The sequence below is a fragment of the Dama dama genome, chromosome 22 (assembly GCF_033118175.1).
Source record: "Dama dama isolate Ldn47 chromosome 22, ASM3311817v1, whole genome shotgun sequence".
Lineage (NCBI taxonomy): Eukaryota > Metazoa > Chordata > Mammalia > Artiodactyla > Cervidae > Dama > Dama dama.
In genome coordinates, this window is record NC_083702.1 from 31,033,655 (window position 1) to 31,057,029 (window position 23,375).

Here is a 23,375-nt window from a genome sequence, read left to right on the forward strand (position 1 = left end):
ACCCCATGAACCGCACATGCCAGGCCTCCCTGTCCATCACCAACTCCCAGAGTCTACCCAAACCCATGTCCATTGAGTCAGTGATGCCAGTAGGCAGAGTACATCATGCGAAATGCCAGGCTGGATAAAGCTCAAGCTGAAATCAAGATTGCCGGGAGAAATATCAACAACCTCAGATATGCAGATGACACCACCCTTATGACAGAAAGTGAAGAGGTACTAAAGAGTCTCTTGATGAAGGTGAAAGAGGAGAGTGAAAAAGCTGGCTTAAAACTCAACATTCAAAAAACTAAGATCATGGCATCTGGTCCCATCACTTCACGGCAAATAGATGGGGAAACAATGGAAACAGTGACAGACTATTTTCTTGGGCTCCAAAATCACTGCAGATGGTGACTGCAGCCATGAAATTAAAAGACACTTGCTCCTTGGAAGAAAAGCTATGACAAACCTAGACAGTGTATTAAAAAGCAGAGACATTACTTTGCTGGCAAAGGTCCATCTAGTCAAAGCTATGGTTTTTCCAGTAGTCATGTATGGATGTGAGAGTTGGACCATAAAGAAAGCTGAGGACCAAAGAATTGCTACTTTTGAGCTGTGGTGCTAGAGAAGACTTGAGAGTCCCTTGGACAGCACAGAGATGAAACCAGTCAATCCTATTTAAAAATCAGTCCTGATTATTCATTGGAAGGACTGATGCTGAAGCTGAAGTTCCAATACTTTGGCCACCTGATGCAAAGAACCAACTCATTGGAAAAGACCCTGATGCTGGGAAAGATTGAAGGCAGGAGGTGAAGGGGATGACAGAGGATGAGATGGTTGGATGGCATCACCGACTCAATGGACATGAGTTTGAGCAAGCTCCAGGAGATGGTGAAAGACAGGGAAGCCTGGCGTGCTGCAGTTCATGGGGTTGCAAAGAGTCACATATGACTGAATACACACACACACACACACCCTCTATATGGAGCATATGTTATGTAAAATAAACCATTGTTATATTATAATTATATATAATTGTGTATATATAATACATGGTATAAAATATTAATATACAACATATAATAATATGTATAGACTAAACACTATATATAACATATAAAAATGAATATGTTATACATTATATTATTATAATATATGCACTAAATGTATATTATCTATAATTATATACATTTTATATTATGTATATATGTGTATTACATATGTAATATAGCTATCACAATATATGTTGCATGTACAATAATATAATTCAGCCTAATTTGTTAGTCCCTAGGCACCTTGTGATGACTTGATTTATAATTTGTATTCCCAGAATTTAACACAGTGCCTGGCACAGAAATGGTTGCTAAAAAATAATCATTAAATGAATGATCACAGTTATGCTCCTACATGAGATATAAATCTAAAAATTGTCAGATCATTGCATTTTAAATGGCATTAATTTGATGGGGTCACTTAATAATCAATATGAGAAAATTTAATACATTTATCACAGTTAGAAAAGTAGTTTTATTAGTTGATTAGTTTTAAGTGATTCATTTTTTTACCACTCCTTTTCCTCTCTTTAACATATACTATTTGCTTAAGTTCTTTTAAATGTTCTTAAAAAAGCTGTGCATATAAAATAATTCATAAGATATAATATACAGTTCAGTGGGTTTTTCCAAGGTGACCACACCCGAGTAATTAGCACAGAGTTCAAGAAACAGAACCCTCAAAGCCTCCTCATGCTGTCTTCCAGGTATTACCCTTGGCCCTCCAAGGATAAATGATGTCCTGACTAGTAAACACCACACAGTTGTGCTGCCTGTTTTTAACTATTGATTTCTCAATAGTGTGTTTGAAGTATATACCAACGTAAGTAGTTGTGAATGCTTCATTCTCATTGTTCTACAGTATTCCTTTGTATAACTGTAATGTAATTCACATATCCACCTTATTAGAGATGAATATCTGGGTTGTTTCCAGTTTGGAGCTATTGTAACAATAATACTATAAACATTCTTATACAAGCCTTTTAAGTATATACCCAAAGTAGAATTGCTGCATCATAGAATCTGCCATATTTAGTTTTAAAGACCCTGTCAAACAGTTTTTCCAGATGATTGAGGCAATATACCCTTTCACTAGAAGTAAGTACATTTGTGATTCTCACCCTCCCCAAAACTTGCTTTTATCCTTTTTGGATTAACCATTCTGGTGTTATTAAATGGTATTGCATCATGGTTTTAATTTACATTTGCATTAGTGACATTGAGCACCTTTTGATATGTGTATTGGCATTTTGGACTCTTATAATGTGATTTTTAATGCTATTTGTCAATTATTTCTATTTGATTATCTGTATTTTTCTTATGGATTTGCAAGAGTTCCTTTTGAATTATAAATATGCATCTTTTGTAGAATATGAGAAAGACAAATGTCTTCTGCCATTCTGTACATTGCCTTTCCATTTGATCTAATGCTAAGCTGTAGTCTAGCAACAAGAAGTACAGACAGCTTAAAAAACTGGCATGACACTAACGTAAAATATATATTTCTTTCTTATGTAACTGCCTAAAAACTAGACAGTCCAGGCTGATATATCTCTATCCCACTATATATCAAGGCCATTTAGTGTCCTAGGTTATTTCCATATTTTCTTCTTCATTTTAAAATTGAAGTATAGTTGATTTGGGGCTTCCCTGGTGGCTCAGTGGTAAAGAATCTTCTGCAATGCAGGAGCCACAGGAGATGTGGTTTCGATCTCTGGGCCAGGAAGATCCCTTGGAGGAGGAAATGACAACCCACTCTAGTATTCTTGCCTGAAGAATGCCATGGGCAGAGGAGCCTGGCAGGCTACAGTCCATAGGGTTGCAAAGAGTCGAACGTGACTGAAGTGGCTTAGCATGCATTCATAGCTGATTTACAGTGCTGTATTATTTTCATGTGTACGGCATAATGATTCAGTATTTTTATAGATTATACCCGTTAAAAGTTATCACAAAATAATGGCTATAATTCCCTGTGCTGTACAATATATCTTTGTTGCTTATCTATGTTATCTATGTTGTTGTTGTTTTTTAGTCTCTCAGTTATGTGCAACATTTTGAGACCCCATGGACTGTAGCCCGCCAGGTTCCTCTGTCCATGGGATTTCCCAGGCAAGAATACTGGAGTAGGTTGCCATTTCCTTCTTCAGGGCATCTTCCCAACCCAGGGATTAAACCCATACCTCCTCCATTGGCAAGCAGGTTCTTTACCATTGAGCCACCAAGGAAGCCCTAAGTTACACATAATAGTTTGTATTTCTTTTTTCTCTTTGGCCTTACTACACAGCTTGTGGGATCTTAGTTCCCTAACCAGAGAATCAAACCCAGGCCCTCGCAATGAAAACATTTAGTCCTATCCACTGGACTGTCAAGCAATTCCTGTGTAATTTGTATTTCTTAATCCCCTATCCCTAATTTACACCCTCCTCCCTCCCCTCACCAGTAACCCCTAATGTATTTTCTGTCATTTCTGAGCATAATTCTGTTTTGCATATACATTCATTTGCATTTCTTTCAAACCCACATGTAAGTAATGTCATACGGTATTTGTCTTTCTCTAATTTATTTCACTAAGGATAATACTCTCTAGGTCCATCCACTCTGCTTATTTTTTCATTATGGCAGAGTAATATTCCTACACACACACACACACACACACACACACACAGACTTGCATATACCACATTTTCTTACATCATCAGTATGGTCCCATCTGGTCTCCACCACATATGTGTCTGGTCCATGCGAGGGGAAAGAAGGTACAGAAACAGGTTTTTTAAAATCAGAGTTTTTAAAATCAAGAATGGAAAGTGGTCCATTTGACTTCCATTCATGGGCCATTGGCCCCAAATCAGGCCCTTGGCCACAGCTAACAGCATTAGAAGCAGGAAAATGTATCTCTAACCAAACAACTCTGTTGCTGTGAAAGAAAGGAAGAGAGGATTTAGAGGCGATAACAATCAGGCTGCTCACCATCTATTTTAGGCATATAATATCAAGATGCATATGATATCAAAGAGTTATATATGATATAGAGCCAGTTATTATGAAATAATCAATCAACAAATGTACAAATTATAGAGATGAAGTAATTTAGATGGAGGATTTGAGAGGGCTTTGTAAAAGCAATAATTTTGGTAGATAAAAGAAAGCAGAGCTTCAACCTCAGAGACTTTCAAACTTGTATGGGAGACAGAATATGAGTGAAACAGTGAACTTGAAGCACTATGTTATACCTTGTAGTATTTTACACATCTCACTATTTGAAGTGTTTAGGAAGCAAGATTGTAAAGTGTGTTGGAATCAAACTGCAAAGACCCTGGACTATCATGCTTAAAGAACATAGACTTTTTTCAATAGTCAATGGCAAGTAATTGAAAACTTCTAAAAAATCTGCTAATATGTAGAGTTTCAGTAAAAAGTACATTTTAAGCTTTACAGGTAACTATTTTATCCTCCACTTTTTCAATATTTATTCAAAACAAACTGAAGTATTCCAATAGTATGTGGAAATCCAGCCTTAACATTTTTGTTTTCTCAAGTGATTAAAATAAACACTGTGAAAAATAAGAGTTTCGGTTAAATAACCTGAGAGTATTAGAGTTAGGGGAGGGGTATCATAAAGTACAACCAACAGAATCTCCATGAGAACTGGGAACACAGTTGAAAACGAATACTAATGAAGATGCAAACACTCTAAAATGAAATCGGGCTCTGAGGTAGTATCTTGATCTGAAGTTGAAGGCTGATTAATATTTTTCATGAACTTGAATCTGTGCGGGAAATTATCAAGGGGGTGTAATTAGAGTCACTTCCTTCCTAGGTCCACGGGGAATTCCCATCACCATTGATGAGAACTGTGCATAAAGATCATGGGAAGAGCGTGGCCCTTGGGTTTCCTCTTAAACAGCCTGTAGGATTTGTTATGGTTATTTTAATGCATTGGTCCTTGGAGACACGAATTTCAGTTCTGCCTCTACTTGTGACATGATGAAGATGACAAAAGTTGAGGTTGGGAATCCCTAGAGATATCTTTTCATTCTTTCTTCTTTGTTTGTAATTATTTTATTATCAGTGAGGAAATTTCTTGTTCCATAAATGCCAAATCTTTGAGCAACAATAAAAAAAAATGATTCCAACCAATGGAGAGGGAAAAGCTGTGCCCCATGTTTACTAAGTGGGTAACATCCGGGCTTCCCAGGTGGCGCTAGTGGTAAAGAACCCACTTGCCAATGCAGGAGGAGATGTAAGAGAGGTGGGTTCAATCCCTGGGTTGGGAAGATTCCCTGGAGGAGGGCATGGCCACCCACTCCAGTATTCAAATCTGGAGAATCCCATAGACAGAGGAGCCTGGCAGGCTACAGCTCACAGGGTCGCAAAGAGTCGGACACGCCTGAAGCAACTTAGCACACATGCACAACAACTTCTCTGGGGGTTAGACTTTGGGAACTGAGGTCATTTCTTTAAGTCACTTCTGGTTCTGAGACACTTGGGTGTCAGAACACTTGGCCAGATAGTTAGACATTTTTTACTCAGAGAAAAGTCTTGAGTCAAGTGGAAAGTGATGAGGAATTGAATACAATTGTGGGATTGGGGTAAGTTAGAACAGGAAAATATGATAGTCCTAAGATTGAGCAGTGTTCTCTTTTCTTACCCAGCTCCCTGCAAAGCTATCTGTGGAAAGCTCTGTATCTTCCATTGTCTTTCCATGCCTGCTCAGTAACCAAGGGTAGGCCTCAGATTTGGTTTTTCCAATTCTGACACCTAAGCCAGTTTTTCTCTCCTGATGCTTTCCATCTCAGAGTACTTGAGTGCAGAATCAGCATCTACCCTGCTTATAAATCTCTACTCCTTCATAAAGAAAACAAAGACAATTAGTCATTTTTGCCAGATGGTGAATGTCAGACATGGTAGAAGTTCAGTATATATTAGTGAATGAACAAATGAATGATAGATACAAGAAACCAGAAATATCTTCTGTATGTAAAATGTTTGTCTTTACACGTTGTAGTATTCTACACATAATACTATCTGATGACAGGTAGTTGGTAGGTGAGTAACTGAATTGGGCAGGTATAAAGTCTCTGCTGCAGAATTTTTAAGAGATCAGATTCATGTTGCAAAGATTTTTTCCTCTGTCCTGAGAAAATATAATGCCTTGAGTTAGTAATTTACTAAGAGTCCAGATAATCTCAAGGCAGTCCTTCATTTCAAGCTTTTGTCTTTTGTGACTGAATTAAACTATTTTAAGTCCTTTATACACATTAGCTCCCTTAGTTCTTACGACAACTTATGCAGTAGGTATTATGATCATTCTGATTTTACATATTGGGAAAATGAGGTGCAAAAAATTAATTTTGTCAAGACCTCATAGATGATAAGTGTTGAAATTTAAACCAAGAGAGTTCTGGCTCCAAAGTCTATTTTTCTTAACCACTATACTGCACTGTCTCATTATATGGTACTAGAGCAGAGATCCTAAAATATCACAGAGGGAGATCCAGAATGCTTTCTAGAGAAATGTTCCAGAGAAGCAAACTCATGATATGAAAGTATGTATGGCTCTGTTTCACAGAACAGCAAGACCACTGCAGTGGAGTGGAAATGCTCCAGGGGAAGAGGCAGCAATAAGATGTAGTGGCTTATGGGCGCTGGGAAGGGTTTCTATTTTCATTTTTAGAAAAATGGAAAGCCGTAGGCGGGTGTTAAGCAGAGGCATGATGTAATATGATCTAAAAGAATATTGTGGCTGCTGTAGGGTGACTAGGATGCAAGTAACGAATTGAAATATTTAATATCAAATAAAGTCTAAATTCAATACATAAGTCAAAATTATACACACACATACACATAAAGGGGGCTTCCCTGATAGCTCAGCTGATAAAGAATCCACCTGCAATGCAAGAGACCCCAGTTCAATTCCTGGGTCAGGAAGATCCACTGGAGAGGGGATAGGCTACCCACTCCAGTATTCTTGGGCTTCCCTTGTGGCTCAGCCAGTAAAGAATCCACCTGCTATGTGGGAGACCTGGGTTCGATCCCTGAGTTGGGAAGATCCCCTGGAGAAGGGAAAGGCTACCCACTCCAGTTTTCTGGCTTGGAGAATTCCATGGACTGTATAGTCCATGGGGTCACAAAGAGTTGGACACGACTGTGTGACTTTTACACACATAAAAAATCTTATTTTCTAAAACAAGGTAGTTTTGAAACTGCCTAGCCAGTTAAATATATTTCAACAAAAATAGCTTCTGCAATCATTGCAATGTTCTAAAACATTTGCGGATTTTTAGAAATCGATGTGGCCGTTTGTTTGATGTGGCTATCAGTAGCTAGATGATGTCCCCGTCTGAGCCATGACTTGCTACATGGGCCCCACCAAACTATTCCATTGACTTCCCCGTCATGTCCTTGGCAGGGGTCTTTGGTTGCAGCTGGAAGGTGGCTGGGGAAACCATTCCTACTCCATTGCTTGATTTGCCCCTGGGTGCCAGGGCTCACCTGGCCTCAGGAATCCTGCATCTCGGCCTCACTCACTTATGTCAGGACATCACCTGCTCCGCAGCCCGTGTCACCTTTGCAAACGTGGAGCTGCCACCACATGGAGCAACAGGCAAGTACTTGGCATGTTCTTGCTGGTGCAGCGGTTGCCTTCTGGGTCTGTTCAAACGCCCTGGGGTGGGAATGGGGGACCCGTATCTCACTCAGAACTGCCAGGAGGTCTGATATTCAACTCCATAATCATTGGTGGGCTAAGCCTTATTTAAGGTAGATTTTTCTTTAGCCAACTATATAGAAATGTTTCAATATACTAGCAACTGGTACACTGCATCCCTATATACTCAGTGATGAGTACCCAGACTGGACTGAAGGAGGCAGTAGAGATATAGAAAACTTGTCATACTCTGGATGAAATTTTGCTAATGGAGAATATGTGAGATGTTAAAGAGAGGTATAAAGTAGGACTCCCAGTCTTGGCCTGAGTGACCGGGAGAAAGGCTGTGGGAAGAGGGCAGGTTTTGCTAGTAGGAATGAAAACTTGTTTTAGAAATGGTAACTTTTAAATGTGTATTAGGTATCCAAGTGGAGCTTCAAGTACCTATTTGATATACAAGTCTGGAATTCAAAGGAGTAGTTAAAATTTTTTAGAGATGATTAATTTGGTAACCTGAGAAACAATTTCCATTCATCTGGTTAGATGCATGAGTCTTTTAAGATTTGTTGTTGTTTAGGTGCTAAGTCGTGTCTGACTCTTTTGCAACCCCATGGACTGAAGCCTGCCAGGCTCTTCTGTCCATGGGATTTTTCAAGCAAGAATAAAGTGGGTCGCCATTTCCTTCTCCAGGGTATCTTCACAATCCAGAGATCAAATCCAGGTTTCCTACATTGCAGGCAGATTCTTTGTCACCTAAGCCACCAGGGAAGCCCACAGAACATTCTAAAACTTGGAATGAAATGAAATCAACATGAAAATTTAAAAACATAGTTCCTTTGGAATAACAGATCTCAAAGAGAGGGGCCCTCAGAAGTGAGTATCAACATGTGTGATGTCTCTTTCACATGACTCTAAAAATGAATGTTTTTTTCCTTGAGCGTTCATTAGGGATAATTTTGTGAAAGAGAAACTGCAAAACTACAGTAAATACAAAGAAAATATTTTAATAAAATATTCACTATAATGGAGGCTCTTAAGAAGTAAGAAGCCAAAAGAAGTAGATGTCCTTTGGGGGAATTCAGTCCTAAGTGAGAAAGGAATGTTCTTAGCTATTCTCCAAAGCTCTCTGCCTGGTTCTGCCAACAGGTGGCCATGAAAGGGACAAAGAAACCTCTGGAGGTCACTGTGAAGAACAAAGTGAGTGAACAGAATCCACTTAGAAGTGATTAGAACTAAGCAGTTTTTCTGTGGGAAATCCAAAAATAAATTATGTTCATGTTTTCAAGACCCTGAATGAGTTTCTGTTTCTGTTCATGTTTTCAAGACCCTGAATGAGAAGTTAACAGGAACTTTCATTCATCAATCATATTGTGGGGTGATTTCTAGCTTTGAAACATTGAGCCTTACACTGCAATAAGCTGATTTAACAGAATAGGAATTTTGGTTTCTAGTTAAACTTCATTATGTTCATGTAGGAACATGATTAGAATTGAACTTAGTTGTTGTTTTCCAATTTCACAGATGTTCCTGACTAACATTTTAGTGCAATTTTCCTAATACTATTTCTCCTCATAATATACAATTTGAGAAAAAAATAAAATTCAATATTTAAAAATTAATCAGCAAAATAAACAAAAAAATAAAAAAGGAACCAAGCAGCTTTTGCCTCAAGCTTTTTACCTGGTGCAGTTTAAAAAAGAGAGGGAAAGGGAGATAGGAAAAACATAGTTTTGGGTCCCTTTGCCCATTCTATCTCTTTTCCAAGGTGAACCATAGGAACAGACATCTGTGGTGTCACCCCTTAAGCATTTCAAGCAGTATCATTTCTTGACCCACTTTTGTATTCAGGGTCTATTACTATTCGTGTAATTCTTGTGTTTCAAATGGACAGAAATGAGAGCATTTCCTCTGCATAACCTAAGCCTATCACTGAGGGTGATAGGGTGATATTGCAAGGGTGGAACAAGTGTGAGACAGGAACCCTCCACCGTGTGAGTTACCATTTATTGACACAGAAAGTGCTGCTGTTGGAATATGCATATTATTTAGTGTAATAAGATAAACAAGGACAAATTATTGTGTTTCAGCTCCAGTGCAATCTGTCCATGCCCTGCAGAAACTCTTCAACAGCGGATCAAAGACTTTCTTTGTTGTCTTGCTGTCAGGATTCGGAAGTGTTCTGATTTCCCTCTGGAGTCATAAATTGCACCTTGGGCACCATGAGGGAAGAATTGTTCCGGCGGATGGAATTGTTCCTTCTCATGGAATTGTTTCTTCTCATGGAATTGCGCTTCCTCAGAGAATTCTGGTGGGACAATTCACTCTTCTGGAGGGTCTGGATAAGGATGGAAGGCTTCTCGTCCAGCTCTCGGGCACTGCACCTTGGAGCAGCTACTTTCACGGTGTTGCCGAATTTGGAGTAATCCACAGAATACACGCCTTCCTCTTCGGTCACAATGGACACGAAGCGATGGCCCCACTGGATCTCCTCAGCAATGTAGGAGGTTCTAGCTTGTGTAGTAATGCCAGTAGTTTCGACCACTCCTTCTAGAATCACGATGACCTCCAGGTCTTGGTTGGCCAGGTCAGTGGCCGAGATATCATACAAGGGGCTGCGCTTGTCAATCACATGGCAGATGATCAGAGGGGCCACCAGGAAAATGTTATTACTCTCAAGGGGGTTGTCAACAGGAATGTCCAGTTGGTGAATAGGTACCACCTCGCCTTCCGGGGTTGTGGTTTTCTTGACCACTTGGATACGCACAGAGGCGCTGATGATCATGCTTTTCCTTAGGTCCCCCACGCGGAACATGAAACACAGTTTGCCATTTCGGACAGCGATTACCGCGTGGCGGCTGAAAATCAAGGTTTCTGCCCTTCGATGAGCTTGGGCTGTTTTCATGAAAATGCAGCCCAACATGACCGCATTGATGATCAAACCCACAATGTTCTGTAGAATCAGGACTGTGATAGCCAGAGGGCACTCCTCAGTCATCATTCTCCCTCCAAATCCAATTGTCACTTGAACTTCAATGGAGAAGAGGAAGGCAGAGGTGAAAGACCTGTAAGGAATGAGGTCAGAAAAGAGTGCCATCAGTTCAGATTTTTGAATCATGAAATAACACGTGAAGTTGAATTTTTCATGCTCTTCTTTCAAAGGCTATTTAAATTTTTTTTTCATTACTGTTGATTAACAATTTTGTGTTACTTTCTGGTATATAGCAAAAGTGATTCAGTTATATATGTTCTTTTTTAGATTCTTTTCCATTATAGGTGGTTATATAATATTGAGTATAGTTCCCCATGTTATACAGTAGCTCCTTGTTGGTTATCCATTTTATATATAGTAGTATATATATTTTGATCCCAAACTCCTAATTTATTCCTCTCCCCTCCTTTCCCCTTTGGTAACCATAAGCTGATTTTCTACATCTGTGAAACTAGTTCTGTTTTGTAAAAAAGTTCATTTGTATCATATTTTTAGATTCCACATATAAGCTATATCATGATATTTGTCTTTCTCTGTCTAGCTTACTTAGTATGAGAATCTCCAGGTCCATCCACATTGCTGCAAATGGCATTATTTCATTCTTTTTTATGGCTGAGTAATATTCCATTATATATGTGTGTGTGTGTGTGTGTGTGTGTGTGTGTGTGTGTATACTACATCTTCTTTATCCGTTCACCTGTTCACGTCCAAAGGCTATTAAATACTTTTGGAAACACTAGCTAACTTAACATATCAAATGCCCTATTCTAAACACAAGCACTTGTTCATTTTCTCTCTTATCTGCATGTATCATTGTGAAATACTTCACTTTCACAAGTGAAAAGTGAAAGTGCAAATCGTTCAGTCGTATCTGACTCTTTGCCACCACATGGACTATATAGACCATGGAATTCTCCAGGCCAGAATACTAGAAAGGGTAGCCTTTCCCTTCTCCAGGGGATCTCAACCCAGGAATTGAACCCAGGTCTCCCACATTGCAGGCAGATTCTTTACCAACTGAGCCATCAGGGAAGCCCTTCACTTTCACAAAGGCATAGTTTATTTTGTTAAACTCCTCCAGGTCGATGTCTATTATTTATTGCCAAGCTGTATTTAAGTGACTCAAGTTATATGGAACATACTGAGTCATGAGTGAACTTTTTATTGTTTACAACCTTCAAAATCATATTCATTAGTGAACACTATGTACCTTATATAGAGAAAGCACAGTGCTAAAGAGTGGTGTAAAACATGCCTTTCAAAATACTAGTATTTTTAAATAAAAAAAGAATGTTGTGCTATTTGGAACCAAACATGTTTTCTCATTGATTGTTTCCTTTTGTTCTCTAAGTGAGCTAGAGAATACTGAAGCTTTTACAGGAAGGGTTTGAGGTAAAGATTATTAAGTGGCTGTGTCAAGATCATAATTAATAAGGGCACAAATCCTCTCACTTCTGGCCTAGTTTCTGAAAGAGACACAAGGAAGGGGCCAACATGTGGCAGGATTTTCCTGCGAAGATTTTTCAAACTGTGCTTTTCTTCCTGATCTCAGTGTAAACACTGATTTGGTAGTTTAGGGTGGGCCTGCACAAGACTTTCGAAAAGCTTGCAGATAACTCAGATTTATCTCCCTAATTGAGAAGCACCACATTTGGTCATTTTTCTCTTTAATTTATTCACTTAAGTACATAACCCTTACTGCTGTGGCTTCTTAATAGAAAGAGTCTTAGTCATGTCTGCCCTCCACTCCAATTTCAAACTTCTCTAATTTTATAGATGATAGGTCAACTGTCAAAGCATTAGCTGTTTCTTAATGCCACACAGTGAGTGAGCAAAATGTTTAAATATTCGGATACTGAGTATACATACTATATTTTGGTGGGACACCATGAATGGTAAGCAAACACACGTAAGATGATTTTTTTTTCCTACTGGGCTCATAATCAGGGATTTTTGTTTTTTATTTAATTGAAGCATAGTTGATGTCGCAGATGATTCCTTTAACTTTTAAATGAAAAAGTGCCTTTCCTATCCATTCTGTTGTTAAAAAGATTCATGGAAGACCACAATGATTGCTTTTTGCACTAGCTACACACAAGATATACTGTACAAACCAAAACCATGGCAAAGAATAAGAAGAGATCCCAGAGAAGGGGCATGGACACAACAGTGATTTCTGATAATGTGTACATACTTCAGGCTTTCCCAGTGGCTCAGTGCTAAAGAATCTGTCTGCCAATGTAGGAGATGCAGGTTCGATCCCTGGGTCAGGAAGTAGGAAATAACAACCTGAAGTAGGAAACAGCAACCCGCTCCAGTATTCTTGCCTGGGAAATCCCATGAAGAGGGGAGCCTGACAAGATGTAGTCCATGCAGGTCACAAAAGAGTCAGACACGACTTAGCAACTAAACAACATACATGCTTCAGCGAGCAGTGTAATGATGAATATGCCCAGATGTTTCATTTTAATGACTTAAGAGACTATTCATATGCGATTTGTGTATGTTATTTATTTATGAAAGAACTTGTTTCCAAGCATTATATGGTGCAAGACTCAGTGTTTTAATGAACACCTGTTGTGCTAAACAACCTCAAGAGATCAAAGTGTTTAGCTTCTGGTTTGTTCTGCTACAGAGGGAGTTAGGCTGAATAAGAAGAGGAAATACGCTGGTTTACTTTCTGACTCATGTTAGAAAGTCATCGACCTGAAAGGGAAGGTGAACCAGCCTAGAAGAAGAATGTTAAATATTATTTGGATACAATAGAGAATGTTCATTATAATAAGTTATTTTCAGTTTTGATGACAAGGTGGGACATTGAACTTATGAAAGGAAAGGAAATGCAAAAAAATTAGACGTATTATTAGTCATGTTTTAAATCTCCTTTGGGAAAAAAATAGAAAGTTTTCTGTTTCTACTTTTTCTTTGGTAAAAAAGTATTATGTACAGTTGGTTATGATTAAAATTTATATTGCACTGATGTATACATAGTACCAAAATGTTAAAATAAGTAAATTTTTTACATTAGAAGATGTCCAATAATATTTTTTAGGTAAGAAGTAAAATTTAAAATGCTAAAGTTAAATCAACTATATTTCAATAAAAAGTTTAAAAATGTTTAGATAATCATCTAATGTAAAATAAATAAATAAAATGCTAAAATTGTCACATTGCTAAAATCAAGTTTGTTTCATTGTATCTGCAACACTATTTCTCATAGTGAATTGAATGTTCACACCAGCAGGAAACCATCAGAGGAATGAACATATCTCAAAACACATCTTGTTGAACAATAAAAGCTAGCAGTAAAACAGCTTTTAATAACCAGAGTACTCTGTCAAGTTCTTTTACAAAATCACTGAAAATATCTCCCTTGTAATGACATATCTTTAATCAATTGCCTAATGACTTTTTCCACAAGGAAAGCCAATATATTCATCTTGGCTTTATAAATATAAAATGACAGAATAAAATCTGTCATTTATTTTTCAAGGTTTATTATTTCTGTTTCTTTTATCTCATTTTATGGGTGTCTACTTCATGTTTATTAAAAGTGTACCTCGATAGGAAAATGATTCACCAATAGCAGTGCCAATAAACTTCTTAAAGATAAATATTATAATGATACCTGACCTATACATATCTGTTAAACATAGTATTTTGTTTCCTTTATATTTGGTGTACTGATGATCACGTACATTTTTTTACCTGTATTTTCTTTGAGACAATAGTTTGTGACAAGTTTAAGACAAGAAAATAATATCTAACTCGATGATAAAGGCAATGGATCAATTCAATTTGGCTTTCTCTCCTCAAAATCTGAGCTGAAATCTGTGGTATGTGATCTCTGTGACAAATACTGCATGCCCATTTTGATAAGCTGGCATCTCAACTACTCAGGGAAGGGAAGAATGGGCAGATTTACAGTCTGTGTTTCTGCTTCTTGCAGTGGTAAGCTAATTTGACATTTCAGGATCAGTAAAGGTTTTATTCTTTCCAGTTTCCTGACAGAACGGTGCCTGTTCAAGTTGCTTTGTTTTATGAATCCTGTGATTTTGGGATATTATTTGGAAAATGTCCTGGAAAAATTATTTGTATTATTACAAATATTTCTCTACAGGGTGAATATTTTTGCAATTGATGTTATCTTTTTCCATCTTTAAACAACAAAATTAAGAGACAAATCACCCCCAAGTAAATGTTCTTAGGCCATGTGAAAATATGAGAAGAGAATCACTGAAACCAAATTCACTTATCTTTGAAATATTTATGATATAAGAAAAAAAATTAGGGCAATTTAGGAACTGCCTCCTTATCCTACTAAACCTTTTAGAGAAAACCACAATGTTAAATCACTTCTACATAATCTCTTCCATCAAAAATTTGGACCAATTTCTATCAAAGATTAGTTTTTTTCTAGTTCTGAATGTTAACATAACTTTTAATTTTGGAATTAAAGCAAGCAATCAGCTATTCAAGATCATCTTGATAAAGAAAAGCTTAATATAGATTTCATTTCTGGTGGATTTTTTTTTTTTTTTTTAATTTAGATCCCCTCTCCACCAGGGTTTTCTTATTTTTTCTTTTTTTCCATTATTTCTGAAAATGTCATGGGGAAGAGAAGTCATGGAACATTACTAGCATTTGCACAACATTTTTTGTTGATCTGAGATATTTCCTTGTGGATACTGGAACTATGGACAGCAGCTTTTTCAGATGGAAAACTAAATGTGTGCTTTTTTTTTTTTTTTTTTTGAGCAAGGAACTAAGTGAAATGCTTTTTAAATAACCAGTAAAATATTTTCAAGGCTAGCCCAAGGGATTGAAACTGTACATTTTCAAAGACTCCTCATCCAAGGCTGCACCCCCAAAATTTTTTAATACATCAGATTCGTTTTTTGTTTTTGCTATTTTATGTTTTTGCTTCTGAACGTACTAAAATATAGTTCATTGTCAACAAAACAACAGAGAGAAGACAGAAAGGGCAGTTTCATCTATTTCTCTGTACTGTCTTCCACCCCGCCTCAGCCCGACGCCTTCTTACCTGACGTTAGTCACACACACGGTGGCCTCCAAGCCGCTTTTCTCCATCCCGCTTTTCTCCATGTAAGCATAGATGTCCCCGTGGGCAAAGGCCACCAGCCACCACATGATGGCGAAGAGCAGCCAGCTGCAGAGGAACGACATGGTAAAGATGACCAGGGTGTGGCGCCATTTCAGGTCCACCAAGGTGGTGAAGATGTCCTGGAGAAACCGTCCTTGTTCCCGGATGTTCTTGTGCGCCAGGTTGCAAGCCCCGCTCTTGGCGATGAAGCGGGCCTTGGGGAGGCGGTCCCGGATGCGCGGTTTGCGCAGGTTCTCCGCCGCGATGCGCGCCAGCACATACTCCTCGGGGATGATGCTCTTCCTGGCCAACATCGTCCCGTCACCATAGCCAGCCTAGGCACCTGTCTGCGACCTGCCTCTCCTTCCCTCGAGACCGGTCCTGCGGGAGGGAAACCAAGATTCAGAACTACCCACCTCCCCCTTCTTCGACTCTTCCGTCCTTGCATGGAGGGGTGTGTCTATACCTTACAGGTGGCGTGCAAAGCTAAAGGTATGATCTTATAGTGCATGAGTTCTTAGATCTCGGGAAAATTACTTGGTCTGAACCAGAACTGTTTTAATAGCCCTTATCGTTTTGAACACTTAAGGGCACAGCCTTAATTAAAACCCGGAGCCTTCCTGTAAACAGCAGCTTTAATGATATTTCTGAGATTACCCGCGTCTGGAGATTACTGCCAAAACCCAAGCGCACCGCGACCGCGAGGAAAACTGAGGCCAGCTTGGTATCACGATCTATTTAGTAAACTACTCACATGATGTAGCAATATTAAAAGTACAGAGGGGGATTCTTTTTCTGTTCTTTTTAGAAGTAGGCAAAGAAAAGGCCGTGGACACTCCTGCACAGTATAAATAACAACTCGACAAAATAATAAGCACTGTGTAATGTAATTTTACGAAGAGGTATTTTACATTTCAAAGAAGTATGAGTTGCATTAAAAAAAAATTCCCATTTGAACTCATAATGTAATAACTTGAACTTCTTTATGACAAAGGGATCAACCATACAAGCTGCAGGAAAAAGCCGCATAACAGCCTGCCGGCTGCGTAAAGAGTTCATTAAAAGAATGTGCCCCGAAAATCCCTCCGACGCTGTCAACCTCGCCGGTGTTTTGCATTTTAAATCTTTTGCGGGTACGCGCTCAGCCTCCCCCCCTCTCCCCGGAGGAGTGTGGAAACTTACAGACTCCCGGCCGCAGGCTGGGCGGCCGCAAGTCCCCGCACTCGCCGGCCCGCCGCGGACAGGTCCCTTGCTGTCCCATCTCCGCCCTCGGGAGCGGTAACTGCGACTGCCGGAGGGACCGATCGGGGGCCGCGTGTCCTAGGGAGAAGAGTTAAAGTAATAAAAGGTGCAATTGAATCTGCACCCGCTGGGGCGGGCTGGAGGAAGCTTTCCCCCCTCCCCCTGCTCGGCTGTAGCCCTGGGCTGCGGCCGGGGGCGGAGGAGGGGTTGCGGGGAGAGGAGCTGTGGGTGATGCGCCACAAATCAGACTCCCAGTTCGGGCTTTGACGCGCGCCAGCCCTCCGAGGCACCCGAAATTCCGAGATGGGGGCGGGAGGGGGCGCCGGGGGGAGGCGAGTCCGGGCGAGTTAGGGAACCAGCCTGGGGGAGGGGCGGCGGGGGAGGGCGGGGCCTGCAGAGCCGGCTCTTTCCCCAGTAGCCGAGACCCCCTGACGCCAGCGAGAATTTGCAAGGCTCCCAGCTTAGGAGAGAGAACTTGGAGTTCGAGTGCATTGACGTAAAGAGATTTTTTTTTTTTTCTTCTTAAACCTGAGTAGGTAACTGTGCTACTTCAGATCCAGTAAAACCAGAGATAGAGCTCAGCAAATATTCCTCAGAGGCATCCGGGCTATGTGCTCACGTGATTATTTACATTAAATTTCCGTCTGGTAGGGATGATACAAGTAGAAGATGTTCTGAAACCCACTTCATTTATTTCTTCACCAGCCAAAGCTGGTTCTCAGGGAATTAAACACACGCACATACATACAACTGCGACGAAAAAAAAAAAAAGTAGAAGAAAAAAAACCACTCAAAGTCTCTTCCAATTAAAAAAAAAACTTATCCCAAACAGGGACTGCTGTCAACACTTTAGAACTCAAACCGTCGTCTTCAGTAATTGGTGGCTTTCTGAAATGTTGCAGCTTCTCCCTCTTGTGTAGAAGTCCTGGATGATAGAACAGAGCAGTTGTGCGCAAGAAAGGTTATATAGTAAATATCTTTCTATAGCTTTTTGAAAAAGAGCCAGCAAAGACAAATGTGCTTTCTCCCACAGGTCAGGCCTCCTGATTTGGCACTTGTGTTAATGGAAACTTTAATTCTTGGAAATTTCATCTATTTTCCAAGACTCAGAGCAGAAAGCAGTATGGAGCATAAACAATGTGTTCATTTAATTACCAAGAGACCTAAAATTAGTCTTTAATGAAGGCAAATGAAGAATCGTTTTTTCCTCCTCCTGGATAGACCTGCTTAACCCCTTCAAGCCTGGGGATCCTAGTCTATTGGTGGTAGCTCTGTTCTCCACTGTTGTGAATTTTTACAGTAATTTGCGCAGTAGTTTTACTACAAATGTGTGGGGATCCAATTGTACAGTTAATCCCCTCATTATTCCATTTTGCAATTGTTTGGTGTACAATTTATTCCCTGTTATTTTAGCTGGGATAACATTCATCAAATACCTATTTGGGCAAGGAATGTGTATATATATATATATATATATATAATCACAGTTGCTGTTCTTAAGAGAGAGTTGTAGTAAAAGACATGGATTTGATAATAAACTCTAATACTAGCAAGGATGTGATTAGAATGCGAGTGGAAATAGAACTAATCTAGATATATTAAGACTAGAAGACTAAGGAAAGAAATCGGCATGGATTATTTGGCATCTGGTCTAGTCTGAGGGGCTTCCTCAGTGACTCAGCAGTAAAGAGTCTGCCAGCAGTGCAGGAGACACTGGTTCGATCCCTGGGTCAGGAAGATTCCCTGGAGGAGGGCATGGCAACCCACTCCAGTATTATTGCCTGGAGAATCCCAATGGACAGGGAGCCTGGCGAGCTACAGTCCATGGGGTCAAAAAGAGTAGGACATGATCACTAGTCTTTGAAAGCCCAGATATATTTGGGTTTGGAGCAAAACTGAGAAAAGACATTCCACTTTTCTCAGGAAGGAAGAGTGTGAGGGAGGATTGACAAGAGTGAGCCATGTTTTAGTAACAAACTGATCAGCACTGATGCGGCAACACAGGCAAAAGAGCGGGGCTGGATGCGTGGGCCCAGTGCTCCCGGAACAACCTCTGCCACCACCGCTCTGAACACTTAAGGAGTTATTCCTGTCCTTGTCCCATGCCTTCTCCACTCTTCCCCGCAGTCCAGGAAACTGGGGGCTGCTAGAGAGCAGGGCTGTGACTCAATGTCACGGCCTATATGTCAGAGGGGCTCAAAGAATACTTTTGAGTCAATGAATGGGAAAGGTAAGGTTGAAAACCATGCTGATACCTCAAAAAAAAAAAAAAACCACAAAAAACAAAACACCAGACAGCCTTAAATGCTCAAAAAAAGAAGTCTGGACAGTCTTTAGGAGGTAGTGGTAAGCCATGGAAGGAATCTGATTAGAGAACACCAGAAGTGTCTGCTTTAGGAAGGTTGATCAGGAACAAGAGGCCAAGATGGCTTTGAAGCTTGCATTGCTAAGGGTCCTTTCAGGCTCCAACATGCTGTGATCGGCAGAAGGGGACACTGGAGACTGTTGTGTTAATTAGAGAAGGAGTGAGGTCTGGGGCTAATAAACAATGTCAGTAGACAATATACAAATGTATACAAAAGGAAAGCTACAGAGTCAATATTTGGAGGGTAAAGTCACAGAGGACTGTGACATTGTGATGAGAGAGAAATATTAGGGAAATTGGATGGGAAATGGTGAACTGTTGAGGAGAATTATGAGAAAATGGGCCACAAATCCATATCGGAATGTTATGGAAATTCTGGCCTTTTGTGATAATAATCATATTTAGAATTCAGTTTTTTTTTTCCTAGTGAGATGTAATTCTTCCAAATACGCAGTTTCAAGTTTTGACTTGTTTTGGAATGATAAACTCTGTACCCTATTTTTTAGTAGTCAGTGCTTCAAATTAATTCAAAATAAGAGCACTAAGAATACACACAATAAAGGTTAATTTTAAGAAATTGATAAGCAAAGTTTTGGCAATAATATGCCTAAAAACAAATAGCAGCCATTCGGATGGAGAATGTGTACTATAAAAACATCACAGGCTTTCTTTTTCTTTTTTCTTCCTGACATTTTTTAAACCAAATCTTTATGTCTTTTTCCTTTAACTAATTTTTCTATGCTAAATGGAAGCTGCATGAGGACACATAGTTTGTTGTTAATACCACAGACCCAGTGTCTGGAATTATTCCTAGCTCCTGGAAATGGGTACTCAATAAATACTCGTCAAATGAAGAAAAGAAGGAATAGTGCTTGCAACACTGTGTTTCTCTCTGTCTTGCACTTACTCTAACTCTCATCTTTCTTTGTGTATTTACAACCATTTCTCATAGCTCACATAGGTAATCTGAAGCTTGGGGGTCTCCTTGAAGTCTTTATTGTTGTCACTGTTCAGTCACTAAGTTCAGTTTGACTCTTTCAAGACCCCATGGACTGTAGCCCGCCAGGCTCCTCTGTCCATGGGATTCTCCAGGCGAGGATATTGGAGTGGGTTGCCATATCCTTCTGTAAGGAATTTATCTGACCCAGGAATTGAACCTGTGTCTCCTGCATTGACAGGCTTATTCTTTACAATTGAGCCACCTGGGAAGCCCTCCTTGAAGTTTGGGGCCATATCTGTCTGCAAAGATTTCATTACTTATCATCTCTCCTTTCTTTCTTTATTTTTTCCTTCTCTTCCCTTCAAACTCCTTCTTTCCTCAGCAACTGTCCTCACTGCTCCAGGTCCCCAGTACTTACATTTGTTTACATATGAAACTTGTTTAAACTTGGCATTTGCCGGCTATGTTTCTCTTGACAACTTTTGAACCTAATGGAGATATATCTGTATCCCCAGAGATCTTTGTGGACACAAGTAGCTGCTAGATAAATATCTATTATTAATTGATTCTAGTTCTTCCCCTATGATCCCCCTTTTCTCATATTATAGGCCAAATAATGAACATTTAAATTTACTTCTGAGAAATTTGTGAAGGAAATCAATTTTTCAAGAACATATTTACTACTTCAGGCTTATTTTATTGGTCTGCTTATTTAATCACTCTTGCTGTCACCCACTTAAAATTTTCTTAACTGTTCTATAATGCCCTAATTGCTAAAGAGTGAAGACTGATTTGTGCGTTACTCCCAGAGGAGACCTCTAATGAACAGAGCTAACTTTAAATTTTATGATTTTCTTGACTTTAGGAATCCAGTAAGAATCTACTCATGTTACATCCCAGAGAAATTTATCCAGTAATCGGGAAACAATTTAAGGATAGCTATTCACTTATAAGTAAACATTGGTTAGATTCCTTTTAGACTTTATGTGCATTTTATTTGCAGATAAAAAAATTTCTGCAGTTCTCATTCTCCTAAGAAACAGAGTTGGTCGGGTGACTTCAAACAAGAAAGGCTGATGCTTTCCCCATTTGTCTGCTGCTTTGATTATCAAATACAAATCAGTGAAGTCCTTGAAAGGACCCTTTTTTAAAAAATTTATTTATTTTTTAATTGAAGGATAATTGCCTTACAGAATTTTGTTTTCTGTCAAACCTCAGCATGAATCAGCCATAGATATACGTACGTCTCCTCCCTCTTGAACTTCCCTCTTATCTCAGGTAAAAGGTAAAGGCCTTGCATTTGATGACTTTGCCTTTGATTTGACTTGTTAATTTAGAACTCTTTGTTTGTCTGAACCTTATTAGATTTTAGAATTTGGAGAGTCTTCAAAATGACAATGGAAACGATTAATGTTAGCAGCCCAAATAACAGTTCGTCTATTTGCTTGGTCTGCTGCTTTATTAGTGTCCTCATATAAACCACTTTGGAACATAATGCTTTGGAATCAACTTAATAAAACTGTTACATAAACTAGTAATCAAAACAACATGTTATACACTCACTTTTTTGGAGTTATCATGAAGTGGGAATGACAATATAACCCTTGGTACTTATCTGTTCCAATGATTTCAGAGAACATTTCTTTTTGAGATATATATCTATGATGTGCAAAAGAACCTCACTCTCCAAATTAGGCTACCCGTTTCTTCAATGATATCCATTAGAGCCATCAGTGAAAAAAAATTTTCCATGCGGCTTGCATGTGAACACCTCAAACTTCTGCCAGCTCACAGGTGTGAATCTGTGGGCCAGGAAGGGGGCATTCATGACAATGACTATCTTTTAATATACAACCAGGTGAACAAAACAAAGCCCCTGCTCCAACTCATTCTTAGAGAGGAAGGTGTTAGCCAACAAATAGACAAGTAATACATTCTATAATTATCAGTGGTGTTGAAATTTATAAAGAGGGTAAAGCAGGAAAAAGAACGAGAGTAACTGGGGCCAGAGATGGGCAATTTTACATAGAGTTCAGAAAAGACCTCTTTGTGTGTGTACCTGCTAAGTCACGTCAGTCGTGTCCAACTCTTTGCCATCCTTTGTACTGTAGCCCTCTTGTCTCCTCTGTCTATGGGATTTCTCAGGCAAGAATGCTGGAGCGGGTAGCCATTCCCTTCTCCAGGCGATCTTCCTGACCCAGGAATTGAACCCATGTCTCTTATGTCACCTGCATTGGCAGGCGGGTTCTTTACCACTAGCGCCACCTAGGAAACCCCAAAACCCTCGTTAAGAAGCCTAAATTTGAAAAAAGAAATCAGTCAGAGACTCAGGCAGCCTAAGAACAAGTATAAAGACTTTGAATTGGGAAGAAGCTTGGTGTGTTTGAAGAATAGTAACAAGATCAATGTATCAGATGGAAATGAGGAAAAACAGGAGATGAGATGGGGAAAATGGGAAGTGCATTCACTGATCCATGCATCTTTCCATTTACCCAGTGAATAAAGATTCAGAATCTGCATATTCTAGGTGATGAATACATTGAGTTAATTATTTGGGCAGCTTTTTGAGAATTAGGTTATTTTCCTGATCTTACCCAAGAGTCTATTTGAGTCAAATACCTACCAGGTGGAAAGCTACAACATACGCAAAACATCTGATGTAAATGTGTTACTCACTCAGTTGTGTCCAACTCTTTGCAACCCCATGGACTGTAGCCTGCCAGGCTCCTCTGTCCATGGGATTCTCCAGGCAAGAATACTGGAGTGGGTTGTCATTTCCTTCTCCAGGGATCTTCCTGACCCAGGGATCAAACCTGGGTCTCCCACACTGCAGGCAGATTCTTTACCATCTGAGCCACCACGGAAGCCCTAAAACATCTGATCCGTAATCCTCAACCCTTTTTATGAACAATATCTCAAAGTGAGGATTGTTAATCTGTGATCCAGCTACATGAGAGACACATGGTTACCTTATTTTATGCTCTTCCAAGCTTTTATGAAGGAAAGATAGAATAAGATAATATCTTTGGCCCCCAGACTGAAATATCTTTCG

General features: G+C 39.5%; 1 protein-coding gene and 1 long non-coding RNA gene across 2 annotated transcripts in view; one reads left to right on the forward strand and one right to left on the reverse strand.

The window, feature by feature from the left end:
* The window catches only part of LOC133043835 (uncharacterized), a 41,058-nt gene extending 31,159 nt beyond the window's left edge, over positions 1-9,899 (forward strand). Inside the window, exon 3 of the long non-coding RNA XR_009689776.1 lies at positions 9,771-9,899. This is a non-coding gene — a long non-coding RNA (uncharacterized LOC133043835). The remainder of the gene's footprint in view (positions 1-9,770) is intronic.
* KCNJ8 (potassium inwardly rectifying channel subfamily J member 8) lies at positions 9,674-17,337 on the reverse strand. Its single transcript, XM_061125120.1, has 3 exons — positions 16,959-17,337; positions 15,717-16,157; positions 9,674-10,745 (listed from the first exon to the last, which is right to left on the reverse strand). The coding sequence occupies exons 2-3, from the start codon at positions 16,088-16,090 to the stop codon at positions 9,845-9,847; spliced, it is 1,275 nt and encodes a 424-aa protein (XP_060981103.1). The 5' UTR covers positions 16,091-16,157; positions 16,959-17,337; the 3' UTR covers positions 9,674-9,844.
* Between the last annotated feature and the right edge of the window lie 6,038 nt (positions 17,338-23,375).